Here is a 16528-nt window from a genome sequence, read left to right as displayed (position 1 = left end):
CAATGTTGCTACTAACCACATGTACCTATTGAGCATTTCAAATGTCACTAGTCTGATGTGAGATGCATTGAAATATAACATAACATTTCACAAAAATATAAAATTTTACAGTATAAAAATGCTGTAAAATAGCTCAATAGATGTTACTTCATGATTTTAGATAAAATAAATTAAGTAAAATACATTGTTAAAATAGTTGTGCTTTTTTATGTGCTTACTAGAAAATTTGAAATGGTCTATGGGGCTGGTGCTGTATTTTTATTGTTTATTTTATTGGGTCATGTTATTCCCAATTGTGAGACTACAGCTGGGACTTGACTACTCCATGGCCTGCATTCATTCCACATAAATGCTTACTTTAAAAGAGGTGATAATAGCAACAAGAATCATAGCTAATATTTATTGAGTACTAGTCAGTATTTCTAAGCACTTCACATCCATTAACTATTAATCTTTATCATAATTTAATGACTTGAATATTTGTTTCCATATAATAGATAATATTATTTTATAGATGAGAAACAAAGAAATTCAGTATCTTTCCCAGGGTCACATACTTGGTGGAGCCTGAATTCAGATTTAGGAGGTCTGCCTTCAGTACTATTAAGATTGCTTTAGTTTGGCTTTCTCTTTTGGCTAAGTCCCAAAGAAATGTTTGGATTGGTACAACTTTATTTTTTACCTACTGTAAATGAGGCAATGCTTGAGAGACTTTGTATATTATCTCATTTAATCTCTGCAATAACCTCAGTAAGTAGTTGAGTCTCAGAGAGGTTACACAATCTGCCCAAAGTTACACCACTAAGTACATGCTAAAACTCAATTTCTAATCCAGCCTGAATCCAAAGTTGATACTTATCACTACTCCAGTCTGTAAAAGTGCTGCATCTGAAGCTCCTGGGGGCGATTCCCAGGTTAAACCCCAGGTGTGTGGAGCAGTCTCCCCAGGGTGGCTTCTGGGAAGTGTTCTTTTTAGAATTGCTGCAGGAGATCTCCATCCCCAGCCTGATGTGATAACCATCCTATTTGAGTCTATGATTTTCAAACTCTTTTTCTAGAAGTCCCATGTCTTCATTCTGGTCTAGGAGCTGATGAATTTTTTTTTTTAAACAAAGAAAATTAGAATATTTCTTTCAGGCAGTCTTCAATAGGGCTGACCATTCACCTTCAACAAAATCCCTGCTGCTCTCAAATCTCACCATCTGCCCTAAAATGTGGTAGGCAGTGGTCTAATTAAGCAGAGATCATCATAGAATCCAGAGAGAAAACGGTCTCTCCCAAACAACCACCACAACAAAACAAAAACAAAAACCAAACCAAACCCCCAAACCCAACTCTTTTAGCAAACTTCTCAGCACTTGCAGCCTGTCTAAGGTGTGAAAGGTAGGACTTTCAGAAGTACAGTCATGGTGGGTTCCAGGAAGGAACACATTAGCAGGAGACTTACAGTCTCTTGAGGTGATTTACGGGTTGTGGGTGATTCAATAAGAACCACTGGATGTGAATGAAGACTCAGAATCAACAAAGCCAAGCGACTTTCAGGTGTGGGTTTTAAGTGTGTGCGTGTTGGGGAGGGTTAACAGTGTGCTTTTCTTGCAGCCTCTGTGGGTAGACAGACAGTTGCTTTATACAAGAGATTCAGAACTTCCAACGAAATATAAAATTAGGCTGGGGTTTCATGGCAACCCAACTCTACACAGTAGCAAACAAGAATTGTTTGAGAATCAGAGAAAGAAGCCAACCCTGTGTATGTCACAGCTCTGCTTTCCTTTGGCCAGTTTCTCCTAATTTAGCAGTACTTCCGTCCCTGCCCTAATTTCCCTTGGTTCGTAAACGACGTCACTTAACTGAACACCGCTCCAGACTTTAGAAAAACAAAATTTTGTATTTCAGCAGAGGTTTTCTTGGCATTTCTCCCTTGGAAGAATTTTACTTAATTCTGATTTTTCCCTTTTTTTACTCTTGAAAGATCATAGCTATCAGTTGTGCTCGCTTTCCTCCTGTTTCTTCCTTTCCTCTGCACTGTCTGCTGGAGAATAATGCAGGGTCTGTTTAAATGTGATTAAAGATTTCAGTGTTTGGTTCAAACCAATATTTACCAGTGAAATGCTGCCAATGTAAATGTGCAAGCAAGGTAGAAAATATTGGTTTAAATCAATCTCCCCCCCACCCCTTGACACACGCATACTCACAAGCACTGTGGATGTTTGACATGTCACTTCTGATATCCTGGACTCTTTGCCAGCTTCATGCATATAGCAGCTGGACACGGATTCAGAACAATCTTAAAAATAATATAATCTAGATAATAAACTCCTAGAGGAATTGGTTCTAAACTTGTTTTCTTACTAGCTAATGTGGTTGTTATTGCTATTTATTTATTTTTTGTTCTGGTGATTCCTCTGGCATTTATCACACGAGGTCATGTTATCTGGTTGAAAAGGTTCCCCTGGAGTAGGAAAATTTGAGTTATTTGACACAGTAGTAAACACGGGAATGCTAGGTCTTTAAGAAATAGGTTATACTACAAATCTTATTGCAGAAATATAGAACAGACATTTAGAGATTCAGTCAGTCTTGCTGAGTGATTGCTTTAATTTAGCAAACCTTGATTGAATTGGATTTATTCACTGATTGAATTTATTGAATGAATGAATTATGGTTACACTTTGAATGAATTTCAAATAGTTGTAGTTTGGATTAGAAATTAGTGTTCTGAAACTGAATCGTCTAGCCAACTAGCAGACAGAAAGCCCCAGCTGGCACCTGGCAGCTCAGTCTCAGGAATGAGCCCAGCAGGGTGGAGAGAAAGTGAGATTTACGAGGGAGGTGAAGGCTCGGAGCCCAACCCTCAGCAAAAACTTTTGAATTGCACAGTTTCCATACTTTACTTCCATCTAGGTGGGAGGGTTGGTCTGAGCTGAGGAAGAGGGCACGGCTCATCTATAAGAAAGGCCACTGAAGTTGCTAATGGCAGCCCTGCACAGTACCTGGTAAACAGCAGGAACTTAGTAAATGCTTGCCTCCTGAGGAGGGGAAATGAAATGCCTTAATCTAACGTAATTTATGTGGCTAAGTGTGGAATTTTCCAGCTCAAACTTAGGGGCAGGAATAATAATGTGGATGTCTCCTAGTGATAAAATCCCCTCTGTTACTTTCTCTAACTGCAGATGCACCAAAGACTGAAGCACTATGGATGAATGGACAAGAAGGACAGCATTCACCATCACAACCATCATCAGACGTCCAGTCTGAGCAAAATATCTCTAAGCTTCAAACAACGCGGTGAGGGAGATTTATTATCATCAATTTATTCACAGGACAGAAGAGGTGAAAAGGAAATGGCAAATGGGTCAGGAAAGGTGGTCTGGGTGGCTGGACTTAATAGCCACAATTGGGGACAGAAAGAGCCAAAATTCCAAAGAAACACTGTCCTTATTATGGTTTAGATAGGAGGTGTCCCCCCGCAAAAGTTCATGTGTAAAAACAGTGCAAGAATGTTCAGGGGTGAAATAATTAGATTATGAGAGTTCACTGATATGGATTAACTGGGTGGTAACTATTCAGGTAGGGTGTGGCAGAAGGAAGTAGGTCACTGGGGGTGTGCCTTTGGGGTTTATATTTTGTGCCTGATGAGTAGACCTCTCTCTGCTTCCTGATTACCACGTCCTGGTTTCTCTTTTCCTGTCCCACACCCTCTTGCCATGTCTTCTGCCTTACCTGGGGCCAAAAACCTATGGTCACCTGACCATGGACTGAACCTCTGAAACCATGAGTCAAAACTTTTCCTCCTCTAAATTGTTCTTGTCAGGTCTCTTGCTCATAGCAATGAAAAACTGATTAAGACAGTCCTCAAGAGGTGTCTGGTCAGTGTGGGGTGCAAGAATGAGCAGATGCAGAATGATGTGTCTGAATGAATGGAAACAATAAAGGCAAACTGTAGATTGCAGGGTGGATTATCACAGAATGACCGGCAGCAGCAGAGGTGTACTTGTGCTTTGAACAGAGCAGGCCCTTCCTAAATATTTGTAGAAGTACACTGAGTTAAATTAATAAGAAGCCAGGTAAAGGTAATCGGAGGAGGAAGGACAGGGGACCACAATGAAAGGAAAAACAGAGAGGAGGCCATCTGACTAAATAAAAGAGTGTTGAAGAAAAACAGAAAGGGCCAGATTATGCAGGGAGCAGAGGAGTCTAGATTTAAAGCAGGAATAGAAAGTTCCAGAACAGGGGAGAGTCATGAGGAAAGAGGGAATGTGGGACAGTCAGGCTGATGGGAGTCTGTAGGATGGTTCTCCTTGGGAAGTAGCTAGGGTTAGGAATGCTGGGATGACCCTACTGCAGGGGTCCTTACTGAAAACAATACAGGCTAGAACAGGTGGTGACAATAGAATGGGAGAGAAAAGGTAAGTTCTAAGCAATATTTGGAAGGAAAAACATGTAATCATTAAAGATGGGATAGAGAGGAGTAGGGAAGGGAAGGTGTTCAAAGTTGTCACCAAGGTTTCTAGCCACAAGAGCAGAACCACTGATAGATATAAGGGACCTGAGCTAGTGGGGGTTCATTTGTACTGCACTGAGTTTGGCCTGATTCCCCTGTGGGTCTTTAGCCAGTGGACAGAGACTCAGGCATGGGTTGCTGCAAAGGAGCATATTGCTCCCTCCAAAAGGCCCCGGGAGCTGCCTTCTAACCAGTTCCTGGAGAATTGACAATAACAAATACCTATAAGACCACGCGCCCACCCGCCTAAACCAGGTGATCTCAGCCAGTCCTTGCTCTCCTACTCCCTGTCCTACGTGTCATCACTCCCCAGCTGTCCCACTATAAAAGCAAAGCTATGAGTGATGAGGTCTTGGGTGATTTCCAGCTCTTCAGGGCACAAGCTAAGGCAGGAGATTTCTCTCCTCAGCGTCTGTAAGGTACTGGAAAATCCTCCCAGATGGAAAAGACCACTGAAGCTATTAGGGCCCTTAGAGACTGACCATATTTTACCCAGATCCTTAGTTGGAGCTAGGTGTTAAGACTTAGGCTGGGAGAAGGGAACTGACATCTGCAAGAAAATACAGCCTTTCTCCAAGGAGCAGAAAAAATCAGCAGGGGGATACCAAAAAGGGTAAAAGTAACAGTGACGGCCATTGGGACACTTACATTCCAGAAAGACTGTTCAAGAATAGTACTAATTACTGGTCCTTGGGTGGGGGTGTTTTGGGAAGAATTCTTAGAGGAAGTTATGCTTTGGCAGGGCTTTAAAGGATGAATAGAAGCTTGCCTGCCAAGAGGTAGAGAGGAAAGATGAATGTATTCCAGGCAGGAGGCACAGCATTTGTCAAAGTAAAGGGATTTGACATTCTACGGTGCTTGGAATTGTTGCAAGGGTTGAATAGTTTCATGGTAACTGGAGATCAAGAAGGAACAATTGGAGAGTCAGTCAGGATACTGATAGAACTTAAATTGGGGGTGGGTGTGGAGGTTGAAGAAAAAAAATAAAGAAGACACCCCCAAGGTGCCTGAGTGATGTTCCAAGGTGTTACAATCACAACCAGATAAGTGTATATGGAGTATCACAGAGAAGTTAGTACTGTTTTCTAAAGGGCCAGATAGTAATATTTTAGTCTTACGGGTTATATGGTTTCTGTTGCAAATAGCGTACTCTGCCGTTTTAGTATGATAAAACTACAGACAGCACATAAGCAAATGTGTGTGGCTGCATTCTAGTGAAACTTTATTTGCATAGACAGGTGGCTAGCATATGGGCCATAGTTTGCCAATTCTGCTGTACAGCCTTTGAGATCCTGAAACCACTTTCTGTATACAGAATAATGGCCTTTCAAAGATGCTGACCTTCTCATCCCCGCAAACTTGAACATGCTTTGCTATATGGCAAAGGCGAATTAAGGTAGCAGATACACTTAAGGTCATTACTGGGCTAACCTTAAAATAAACAAGGAGATTATTTGGGATTAGACCAGCGGGCCCAGGGTAATCAACAGATCTTTACATGTGGAATAAGGAACCAGAGAAGTCAGTCACGGGGATGGGATGTGAAGATCTGACTTGCTGGCTTTGAAGATGGAAGGGGGCCAGGAGCCCTGGATCATGCATACCTTCTCAGAGCCAGAAAAGGCAAGAATGTGGATTTTCCCCTTCAAGTCTCCAGAAAGGAATGCTGCCTTGCCAACACCTTGATTTATGCGGTTACAAGCCACTATGTTTGTGCAATTTGTTACTGCAGCAATAGAAAGCTAATACACCACCCAGGTGAGTTAAACCTTCTAAATATTCTGGAGCAACCCAAGACCCCAGAGTTAAGAAAGCAGGTTGGACATCCACTGAAATACCTCATTTAGATGCAAAAAATAGGCTAAAGGCATCTGGATGGGGATGCTGGGAAATGAGGCAATACTTTCAGGGAGTGTTTAGAGTAAGGAGCTGTTTTTACAACTGAAAAGGCTTTATGGGTCCCTGATGTAGTATAAGAGGCATTGAAATGACATTCTCTTTATTTGTGTTTCTCTAGGGCTTCTTAGACCTACAGGCTTGCAGATTTATATCTAAGGAAGGAGAACCTCTGGGCATGAGGGTAAAGATGAAAGTCTCAGAACTGTCTCTGTGTGCGCTACTCAGAGTGGGGAAGTGGGTTGTCAGAAATCAGCCCTGACTTTCTATTCCGCTGGCATTAGGCCACCCTCTGCCCTCCTGCTGTGCCACTGTACCATTTACGTCATGGGGAATACAGTTTTCTGCTTTAAAATGTGTGTTATGAGGGAAATGAGAATATGATACTGATGACATTTGACAAAGGGGCCAGCAGACAGGCTTGAACAGGCTTGGCATACGCATGCTGTTACAGGGTCACTTCAGAGACTGCTGCTGCTGGGCACCCACTGAAGAAGTCGACTGAGGTCAAAGGCCCCTGCCCAGAAGTTCTCTCAAGCTACCTGCCATGGCTGTAGGCGGAGGCTGTGGGCTGTGACCTCCCATCCACACTGCAAACATCTTGAAAGCAAAGACCTCACAGCACATAGCCAAGGGATCTTCTGTATGCATGAGCAGTCATAGCAGTGACTAATTAATTATTAGGTAAGACAAAAGAGACAACGAGGGCAGATCTTCTCACAGTGATGATCCTTGCAAATTTCTAAAGTTTATGTCAGTTTACAAAACACTCTCTCATACATAATCTCAAATTATCCTTAAAACAGTGCTGTAAAGCAAGTAATAGCAGAACCATTTGGCTAACAAAGAGAATGCGTTTTGCAGACATTGAGTCACTGGCTAAAATTCTACAGTCAGTAACTGGAAAAACTTGGGCTTGAACCCAGACCTACAGTTTCTTAGGATGGAGCTCAGCTGTATCCCACAACTGTTCCACCCTTCTTTCCTTCCTTCTCTCCATCTCCTTTGAAACATGGAGTACCTACTGGGAACCAGACAACACCATTCTAGTGGACACAAACCCAACCAATGTGAGGTTCTAAACTTGTAGGATATAAAAGTTGAACAGGGGAGACAGACAAATCAATGTGCCAATTGTGACACATCCTACTATTAAGATATTTGAGTACTCACTATATGCTAAGTTCTGTGCTGAGAAACTTCACACTATTCACACCATATGAGGAGGTCTTGTGTTCCCCACTTTACAGAGAAGGAAATGTTTAGAGCCCTTTTATACCTATTATCAGCCAGTATCCTCATTCTCTCTTGGCTCAGATCTCATTCTCTTAGCCACCATACTGTAGTAGCTCAACAAAAGCATTAGTGTATAGCCGTACATCTGGGCAGGGCAAGGAGATAGTAAGGGGAAGATGGATTGACTGTCCATGGCAATTCAGTTTCCCAGCCACGGCCCTGACACACCTGTAATCCCAGGAATTCTGGAAGTGAAAGCAGGAGGAGGATGGCAACTTCCAGGCCATTTGGAGAAATTTAATGAGATCCTCAGCAACTTGGTGAGACCCTATCTCAAAAAATAAAAATGACTTGGGATACGGAGTATAGCTCAGTGATAAGGTGCTCCTGGATTCAATTCCTAGGCCCATTAAATAAAAGAAAACAACAACAAAAAGGAAGTTCTCCCTAGAATGCAAGGCATTTGCCAATACTGCAGCATGAAGAAATGAGCCAGTTATTTAAAGGTGCTCTTTGAAGTTGGTCTCTGCTCTAAAAATTGAATATAAGAAGAGAGTATCCTAGAACTTTCACACCACACATTTTTTTTTTCCTGAGTGGCTATTGTAGGCAAACATTGTCTAGGGGACTCTAAGAGGAATACCATTCAAACTCAGCTCTTGAGGAGGGGCAATCCTATATTTGCACTGAGAGGATGGGCCCCTTCCTGAGGGTGATTTGTTGGAGAAGAAAGACTCTGACCTGGGAGTTGGGAGAAGTGGGTACTAATCCCAGTTCACCTTAGACAAGCCCCTCAGCCTGCCAGAGCTCTGACTCTTCAGCTGTGAAATGTGGGTGTTAGGCTAGATGACGTCTAGAGGTCTCTCAGTGCTACTGTTCCTTTATTCTAAGACTTGTAGAGGAAATATAGGAAGGAAGAAGGTGTATTTGGGAGGGTGCTGTGGAGAGAGGACAGTAGCTCATCTCATCAGAAGCCCTCTCACCTGAGCACACTCTGGCACCTGAACCCTGAAAGTGCCCAGCCACCACAGAGTGTGGACTGCTAGGGTCCAGGGCCTGACCTCTGTCATTAATCTGGAAGGGTTCCCGTACATAATATTACAGCCAAACAGAGAACCTGTCAGGTACCCCAGGAAGTTAATAAACATTAACACATCAGCAACATTAAATGGCTGCTTGAAGCTATGATACTATTATTATTATTATTAACATTATAGTATTATGGTAACTGACACTATTTATTAGAATAATTCTATATACCAGGTGCTGTGCCAGGAGGAGTGCTTTACTTACAATTACCTGTTCCCCTTGGCGAATCTAAGAAGTGTTATTACCTCCTTTATAGAAATAAGTTTATGTTTCAGGAAATTAAATAACTCATCTGAAGTCAAAACCATTGCTAAGTGGTAGAGCCAGTATTCTCATCCTGTCGGATGGTCCAAAGCATTGTTCTTCCTCACCTTGCTAAACTTTGCTGCAGTCTGTGGTTCTTTCCATCTGGGTTTTCACCCTTTACGATGACACACAATGAGAAACAGAAAGAACATACAGCCAGTTAAGAGTAATACCATATTCTTACCTCACGATCTGCAAGGTGCTTTCTCAAGCCACATCATCTGATTCTCACAGCAACTCAGAGAACTGGATGCAGCATTATCTTTATTTTATAGAAGAAACGGAGACTTAAGGGAGATTGAGTAACTTGGAGGTTTTAAAATCCATTTGCTACACTAATCACGTACTTGCTTAAATTTCTGACCACTTGGGGACATGGTTTTTCAGAACATTATGTCTTGTGTCTTAAAGTGTATCCAGTTATTTATATTTGTATTGCAGAGTGGTTAACAGAGGGCCTTCCCGGACAGATATTACTGAACAGCAGCTGGTGTTTCCTTAAATCTTCTTCCGGGACTACGTAGACATCATTCCCAAACAACTGAGAATAGTTTGGTGCATCCTAAAGTTCCAAACCCTTGTATAATGATAGTTTTCTTCCTTCAACGTCAGTACATTGAACCCTTTACTGAGTTGACTATGTCTATGTAAACTATATTCAATTTTGCACCTACATTTCTTATTATACGGCTGTATGTAGTGCTGTAGAGTAAATTATGCAGAACTTCTTTGGAAAGTTTCTATTATGGTAAATGCAATTTTAATAAATCTCCATATGTATTAGAAATGTATCTGTCAGGTCTCCTCCCACTTTTAACCCAGAGAAAGCACATAGAAAAGAAAGGTACATAAGTTCTTGCTTATCTGCCTCATTCTCCTTCATTAGAGAAGGTGGTGATTATTTGCAAAATTAAGTTCATGGTTAAGTTCAATCAGAACAACTGCTCCATGCAACAACAGGGAGGGATGACTCTTGCAAGACCAAAAAAAAAAAAAAAAATACACACACACACACACACACACAAAAAAAAAAAACCTCATGAAAAAAGTATGATTCAATTTACTTAAAGTTTCAAAGAAACTAAAACCAATCTGACGTTAGAAGTCAAGACAGTGGTTACCTTGGGGGTTTGGTAACCAGGAAGGACATGAGGCTGGTAATGATCTGTCTCTTGTCTCTGGGTACTGGTTACAATAGTGTGCTCATCTTATAAAAGTTTGCTGACTTCTACACTTGTGAATACAGGTTGAGTATGTCCTTCAAAAGTTCATGCATTGAGAACTTGGTTCTCAGTGTGGCAATATTGGGAGATAATTTGATATCTTTAAGAGGTGGGGTTTAGTGGGAACTAACTAGGTCATTAAGAGTACAGCCCTCAGAAAGAATTAATGTAGTTCTCTGAGGATCCTGGTTAGTTCTCTCAAGAGAGTTGTTACAAAAAAGCACATGTGGCCCCTCCCAGTCTCTCTGGCTTACTGTCATGTAATCCCTACCGCCATAATAACATCTGCTGTGATATAATATATGAAGAGGGGCCTTTGCCTGAGCTGTTACAATGCTGTTTGTTTGGACTTTCCACCTCCAAAACTGAGAAAAATAAACTTCTTTTCTTCATTCATTAACCAGCTGCAGGAATTTTGTTATAGCAGAAAACAGAATAATATAATGTCATACTTCAACAAAAAGTTTCTGGGGGAAAAAAAAAAACCTCAAGAACTCTCTGAATCCCTGGGCCTTCCCTTATATCTGTAACTGGCAATTTGCTTCTTCTATCATGGCTGCTTCAGTTAGAGCTTATCAATGTATTGGAGCTTATCAATGTATTGGAGTTTATCAATATAGAAAGCATTCCATTTTAATGCTGAAATTCCTCTTCTATTTCAATCACTGATTTGCCCAACTCTGCATATTCTTTTTGGCAACTGGAGGTAACAGCAGACATGGTTGGAAGAGGAAATTCTACCATTTACAGTTGTGTGTCCTTGAGTAAACTGTTCACTCAATCTGAGTTTGAGGATGTCTAATTGGGGTGATCGTGGTGACCTCATAAGGTTATGGTGGCTGATCATGAGAACTAAATGACAGAACATGTGCCAAGGCCAACAGGAGGATGGATGTCAAGGTACTTTTGGGAAACCTGTGACCCTCTATGTGACTTCAATCTCCTAACTCCTTGCTCCTGCATTTTCTCAGTCAGCGTGGCTCTTTACCTTACATGAAATCCATCATGTTTATAGCAGTAATTTAAAAATTAAGAAAAAAAAAAACAAGAAGAGAACATTATCCTATCTGGGAATTTTGGGGGAAATTCCCACTGTCCTTATTTTCTCCTCTGCTTCCACAGTTAAAAAGCATTAATACTAGGTAGATTAGGTCTAACCCCAAATGTACTACTCCAACCCCAGCAGGCCTCCTAAATGAAGTTTTATCCTGACCCTACTCTTTCCCCACAGTTGTGAGGGCAAAACATTTCCACCACTCATAAAATCCCCATCCCTACTTCTCACCTCTTACTTTTTAGGATCCAAACTCCCACTGATAAGATAAAAGTCACTTTGAATTCTGTCTGCTTTCCCCTTTCATGTTTCAAGAGGTTTCTTTGTTCCTGCTTCTCTTCATCTCTCTTCCTCCTTCTTATCTCCTCTGTTTTTTTAATTTTTGGTGCAGGGCTTCACTAATTTCAATGATGCCCTCACTCATTTGCCCCATCAAATTCTCATTTGTCATGCATGGCCTTTGCTGCTGCTACCTGCACACCCATTTATGTTCCATCTAGAAACAACCTAAAAGGTCTTGGTTTTGTTTTTGTTTTTAGACCTTGCTTCAACAATATCTCATCTTTCTCCTTTTACTGCCACCTTCCAGATACATTGTTTTAAATCCTTTTTTTCACTTCCTATAAATGTTTATAACCTTGCTTTTCCTCCCACTGTTCAATCATAATTCCCCTCTTCACCCTCATTAGATTTGTCTGAGCTCTGTCTGTTTTTGGAAATATCACCTACTTACATACCTTCAAATGTTATGTTCATTTAGATGTCTCCCAAATCAGTGGCCCTGATCTGTTACCAAAGCAACACATCTACATTTCCAACTGACCACTGTAAGTCACCACGTGATTCTATGGCTACAAACTCATTGTAAGATGGATCATGTTATGAAAGGAACACCATTTGGGAGAACCAGGAATTAATATTTCCCAAATCAGCTATTTTACTAGCTTATTAAGCAATCACAAGAAAGTCATTTACTATCATTGGACTTCATTTTTACATTGAACAAAGGGATTAGGCATTATCATGATGACTTCAATGGCTGTGAAATTCTCTAACCCAGTGTTTAAAGATAAAGTCAGCATCTTCAATCCACCTAAAATCCACCCCTTTTACCAACTTCCATATTTTTATTTCCCTAGTCATCTAAATTTAAATCTCAGCTTTATTATCAATGCTTTAATTTTCCTTAACTTCTACATTCTATCAGTTGACAGGCTCAGGGGTTTTTACCTCAAAAATATCTACTTCATTCATTTTCATCTTTCTTTTTCTGTTGCTATCAATTAGAGTCTTATTTAATTAGGCCCTTACAGTCGCTTTCTTTCTGGTCTCCATGTTTTATATTGCCCTCAGACTGGGTTTATCCATTTTTGGCTCTTATTATGTAAGTGCCAGATCAGGAGTCTTTTTGTGGACTCCCCTAATTTCTCTCACACATCAAGATTCCTTTATTTGTCATTCAGGATTCTTTACAACCCTGGTTGAACATCTCCTAGTCTTCTCCTTTGGTTATTCACTGCTGCAACCACATAATTGGACAAGTCCTGTTATTTTAACTACTTTCTCCTTTGAGCAATTTTCCCTGGATGATGTTCTCTATAATCCCTTAGGAAATTCTTGCCATCAATCAAGGCCCATGTCAGATGTTAACTCCTGTATGAAGGTTTCCTTGATTCCTATGACTGAAAGCCATTTCTCCCTATTTAGATGTTCAGATCATTGTGTAACTGTGCTGCAGCCCTTTATCATGATCTAAGCAGATTTAAATGACTTGAATAAGCTATTTTTTTTCTATTTTACTTGAGGGTAGAGGCTGTGCCATCTTTTGTATACAGAAAAGAGTCATTATTGTAAGATTGCAATAGAGGGGAGCTAAATATGAACTAAGAACTTAATTTTGTACTTAGAATATGATTTTTAAAAAGTTAGAGGTGATATGCCATCCAATGAAAGACCACTAGAAAAAATGTAAGATTTCTGAAATATCAACACCAAATTGAATTGTGTCTGCTTTAGATGCAGATTTTGTTCCAGATCAGCTCCAAAGGAGCTGGATGACATTAGATATGATTTATCATGGGCCACTTTTTCCTATGAGTAAAATGTAGGCTTATTAGATTTAGCTCAAACAAACAAACAAACAAATCCAAACAAAAAACAAGGCACCCCAGTTAAATTTAAATTTTAGATAAACAACATTTTTTTTTAGTTCTCATACTATAATAAGTCTTTATACTAAAAAAATTACTTCTTGTTCCTCTCAAATTCAAATTGAACTAGGAATTCCTGTATTTTATCTGACTACTCTAAAGGAGAGAACTGTTTTTGTCACCTTTAGAGTCTTTCTACTGCAATATTATTAAGTTCAATAACATTTTCAGAAAAGGGAAAGATGAAAGCATGCTGTCCCCTCTGCCTACAGTTCTCCTAGATCTCTGTACTCAGGGTTTAGCTGGTTGCAGCCTCCTCAAGCCTTCCCGACCTCCATCTAAAGTAGCACCTCCTTATCCTTCCAATCCCCCGCTCCGGGCACTCCTTATTCCATTTATCTTATTAGTCTTTGGGCACATGTTGTTGTCTATCTCTGCTATTTCCAGAGACAAGAGCCTTTATTGTCAAGTTCACTGTTGCATCCCCAGTACCCAGGACAATGCCTGGCCCAGGAAAAACTTAAATAAAGGTGTGGTCTTGGGGGACAGTGGGAATTGCTTGAATAAGCTGAGGAACCTTTTCAAACAATCTTGTGACCCTGCTTTTCTGTCCTCACTGGCCTATGTGTACATATTACGAGAGAAGAACACTATGTTTAATGTCAAAAGAGTTCTCAGGGGATTCTGATATGTACCCTTTACCCCACTGAAGACATCTACCATAAAGGATGAGTTGTATTTGACTAAGCAGAAAATACGAAGAATGATATCTGCACAGAACCATGTGAGAACGCAAAGAAAAGAAAAAGAGCATTAAATATCAGGGAGGCTGAAAGCACTCTTCAGACTACAGCACAGAGGCTTCAGCTTGTGGAAATTGGGGAACACAGGAAGGATTTTCAGAAGGAAATAGAATAGAGAAAATGGGAATTGGTAGCTACCATTTGTTCTGGGCATGGAGAACTATGGTATACCAAACATGGTCCACTTCCTATATTTGTATTGTGCTTTACTGGAACACAGTCTTGGCCATTTGTGTACCTATTACCCATGACTGCTTTTCCTTGAAGTTCCCCCACAATGCCTGTAGTGACCATCCTTTATCAAGCTCTGCATGTTCTTTAAAAGATTCCGCCATTGCAGATGGCCTCACTGGAAAGAGTGGACTGATTCATTTCATAAGATGTTATGTTTGTATATTCATTAATTCCTAAGTACTGGAAAGGATTTTATTTATTCAGGTACAAGGTTAAATGCTGAGATCCATATTGACATGCCTTAAGAGTCCTAGGTCTTGTTTATCCTGTGTCATATTTATCATATTCCTTCCATATGTGGTTCAGATAATATATCTCAGGGATATTGTGGGACCTTCCAAACTGACCCCAAATAGGAAAATGTTTATAAATAACCACATAAGCAAGTCCATGTCTTTTCCTGAAAGGGATATCTGACAGCTAAAGGTTTGGCATGAAATTTGGTTTCCAGAATAGCAGCAGACACATGAGTAGGCCCAGTGTCATAGTTCAGTTTTCCAGTAACTCCAAAAATATCTGCTCTTATCTTTCCCCATTTAGTTACACAAACACTAACCTTCATCTATGTCACACTTTCAGTCCTGCTCCAACTCCAAAGATGACTTCTGGGAATGATCTAACATTTTAGGCAAATGGCTTGAGTTTGATTTCCTGAGAGCCCCTGTCTGGAGATGGTAACTGCTTACATAGCTTAGGCTGGACAAAGTGGTAAGGATCCAGTAAGTTCTGCAGGTATGTTGTACAGCATGGTGAATATGATTAATAATAATGTGTTGTATACTTGAACATTTCTAAGAGAAGAGATCTTAAATGTTCTCACCCCCAAAACAATGGTATGCATGTGAGGTGATAGATTGTGCTAATCAGCTTAATCACTTCACGTTGTATCACAAAACATTACATTATACAGCAAAACATATACAACTTTTATTTGTCCATAAATATAGCTTCAGAAAACTGGGGGTGGGATAGGGAAAGAGACTTCAATCCCTTCCTACCCCTGAAGGCAATGTAGAGATGAAACTGTCTTGTGGCTAGGGTAGACTGTGAAGCATTTTCTTAAGAAACATTTATCTAGCACCTACAAAGGCAAAAAAAAAAAAATAACAATTACTTGAGACTGACTTACGAGTAACAAGTCAGTGCCTGGATGGAGTCACATTTTAACACAGGCAATTGAATTAGAGGGGTGAGGATGAAAGTGGTGTTTATCACTGAAACACATAGGATGGGTATGTCTAACAAAACCTTCTTGGAGGATGTGCTTTCCAGAAGAGGAAGTTGAAGAAGTCACACCGTCAATGAGGTTGGAAGAGGGGGAGATATAAGAAGAGAAGGTGTGAAGGCCTTGAAAGAGTATCTGGATTACCTGTTGATGGTGTGCTACAATCAATTGTTGACTGAGGGTAGAAAGCTTTACAGTAGATTAGAATCACCCTCTGGTATGTTGCACAATGAAGAAAAGACCTTTGGCTTTTATTCTGCTTTTTGTATTGCCTCATTTTTTTTTTTTTTTGGCAAACCCTGGCCAGTCCCTTTTACTTTTAAAACATCACATTTCTCATTTGTCAAATGGTGCTAAGAATATCCTCAAAGGGCTTTGTAGAGATCCAGTGAGACAATGTGTGGGAAAGTGCTTTGCAACCTCTGAAATGCAAGGGATTATTATTTTTCACTTAATTCTAGCCACCACCCAGGACACTCCCTGTTTCCATTCTCCATTTCCCATCCAGATTTGTTCAGCTAATGTAAGCTAATTTTAATATCATCTGCTGACAGTTAATCAAATAGGTGATCAAAAGCCAAAAGCCTAGTTTTTAGATTCCCTCAGTCCACATAACACAACAGCCCATGTCATGGTAACAGATAACAGAAAGATGACCATTCACAAAATTTATTAAAATGGGAATTCTGTAACATTCTCTCCCCACCCCCACCCCTTATTTGACAAATGGGGGAAATTGGTATAGAAAAGGGTCTTATGAATGTCATCCGCCTAGGAAATGATAGGCTGCTTTGTGGATGAACTATGCATT

The 16528-nt window shown here is 40.3% G+C and overlaps 1 protein-coding gene and 1 long non-coding RNA gene across 7 annotated transcripts in view; one reads left to right on the top strand and one right to left on the bottom strand.

Annotated features, from left to right (window-relative positions):
* The window catches only part of Pde4b (phosphodiesterase 4B), a 513928-nt gene that overhangs the window by 53128 nt on the left and 444272 nt on the right, over window positions 1-16528 (bottom strand). The window contains exon 8 of one of the 6 annotated variants that reach the window (XM_078026453.1): window positions 9078-9143. The exons of the other annotated variants lie outside the window; for them this stretch is intronic. Within the exon in view, the coding sequence (XP_077882579.1) occupies window positions 9139-9143 (5 nt within the window). The 3' untranslated portion in view covers window positions 9078-9138. Of the gene's footprint in view, window positions 1-9077; window positions 9144-16528 lie in introns of those variants that run through there. 6 annotated transcript variants of the gene reach the window in all.
* LOC144368083 (uncharacterized) lies at window positions 5971-10651 on the top strand. Its single transcript, XR_013427855.1, has 2 exons — window positions 5971-6259; window positions 6519-10651. It is a non-coding gene; the product is annotated as an uncharacterized LOC144368083 (long non-coding RNA).

This window comes from Ictidomys tridecemlineatus, chromosome 11 (assembly GCF_052094955.1).
Source record: "Ictidomys tridecemlineatus isolate mIctTri1 chromosome 11, mIctTri1.hap1, whole genome shotgun sequence".
Classification (NCBI taxonomy): Eukaryota; Metazoa; Chordata; class Mammalia; order Rodentia; family Sciuridae; genus Ictidomys; species Ictidomys tridecemlineatus.
This window is presented reverse-complemented; position numbering and strand designations above follow the sequence as displayed.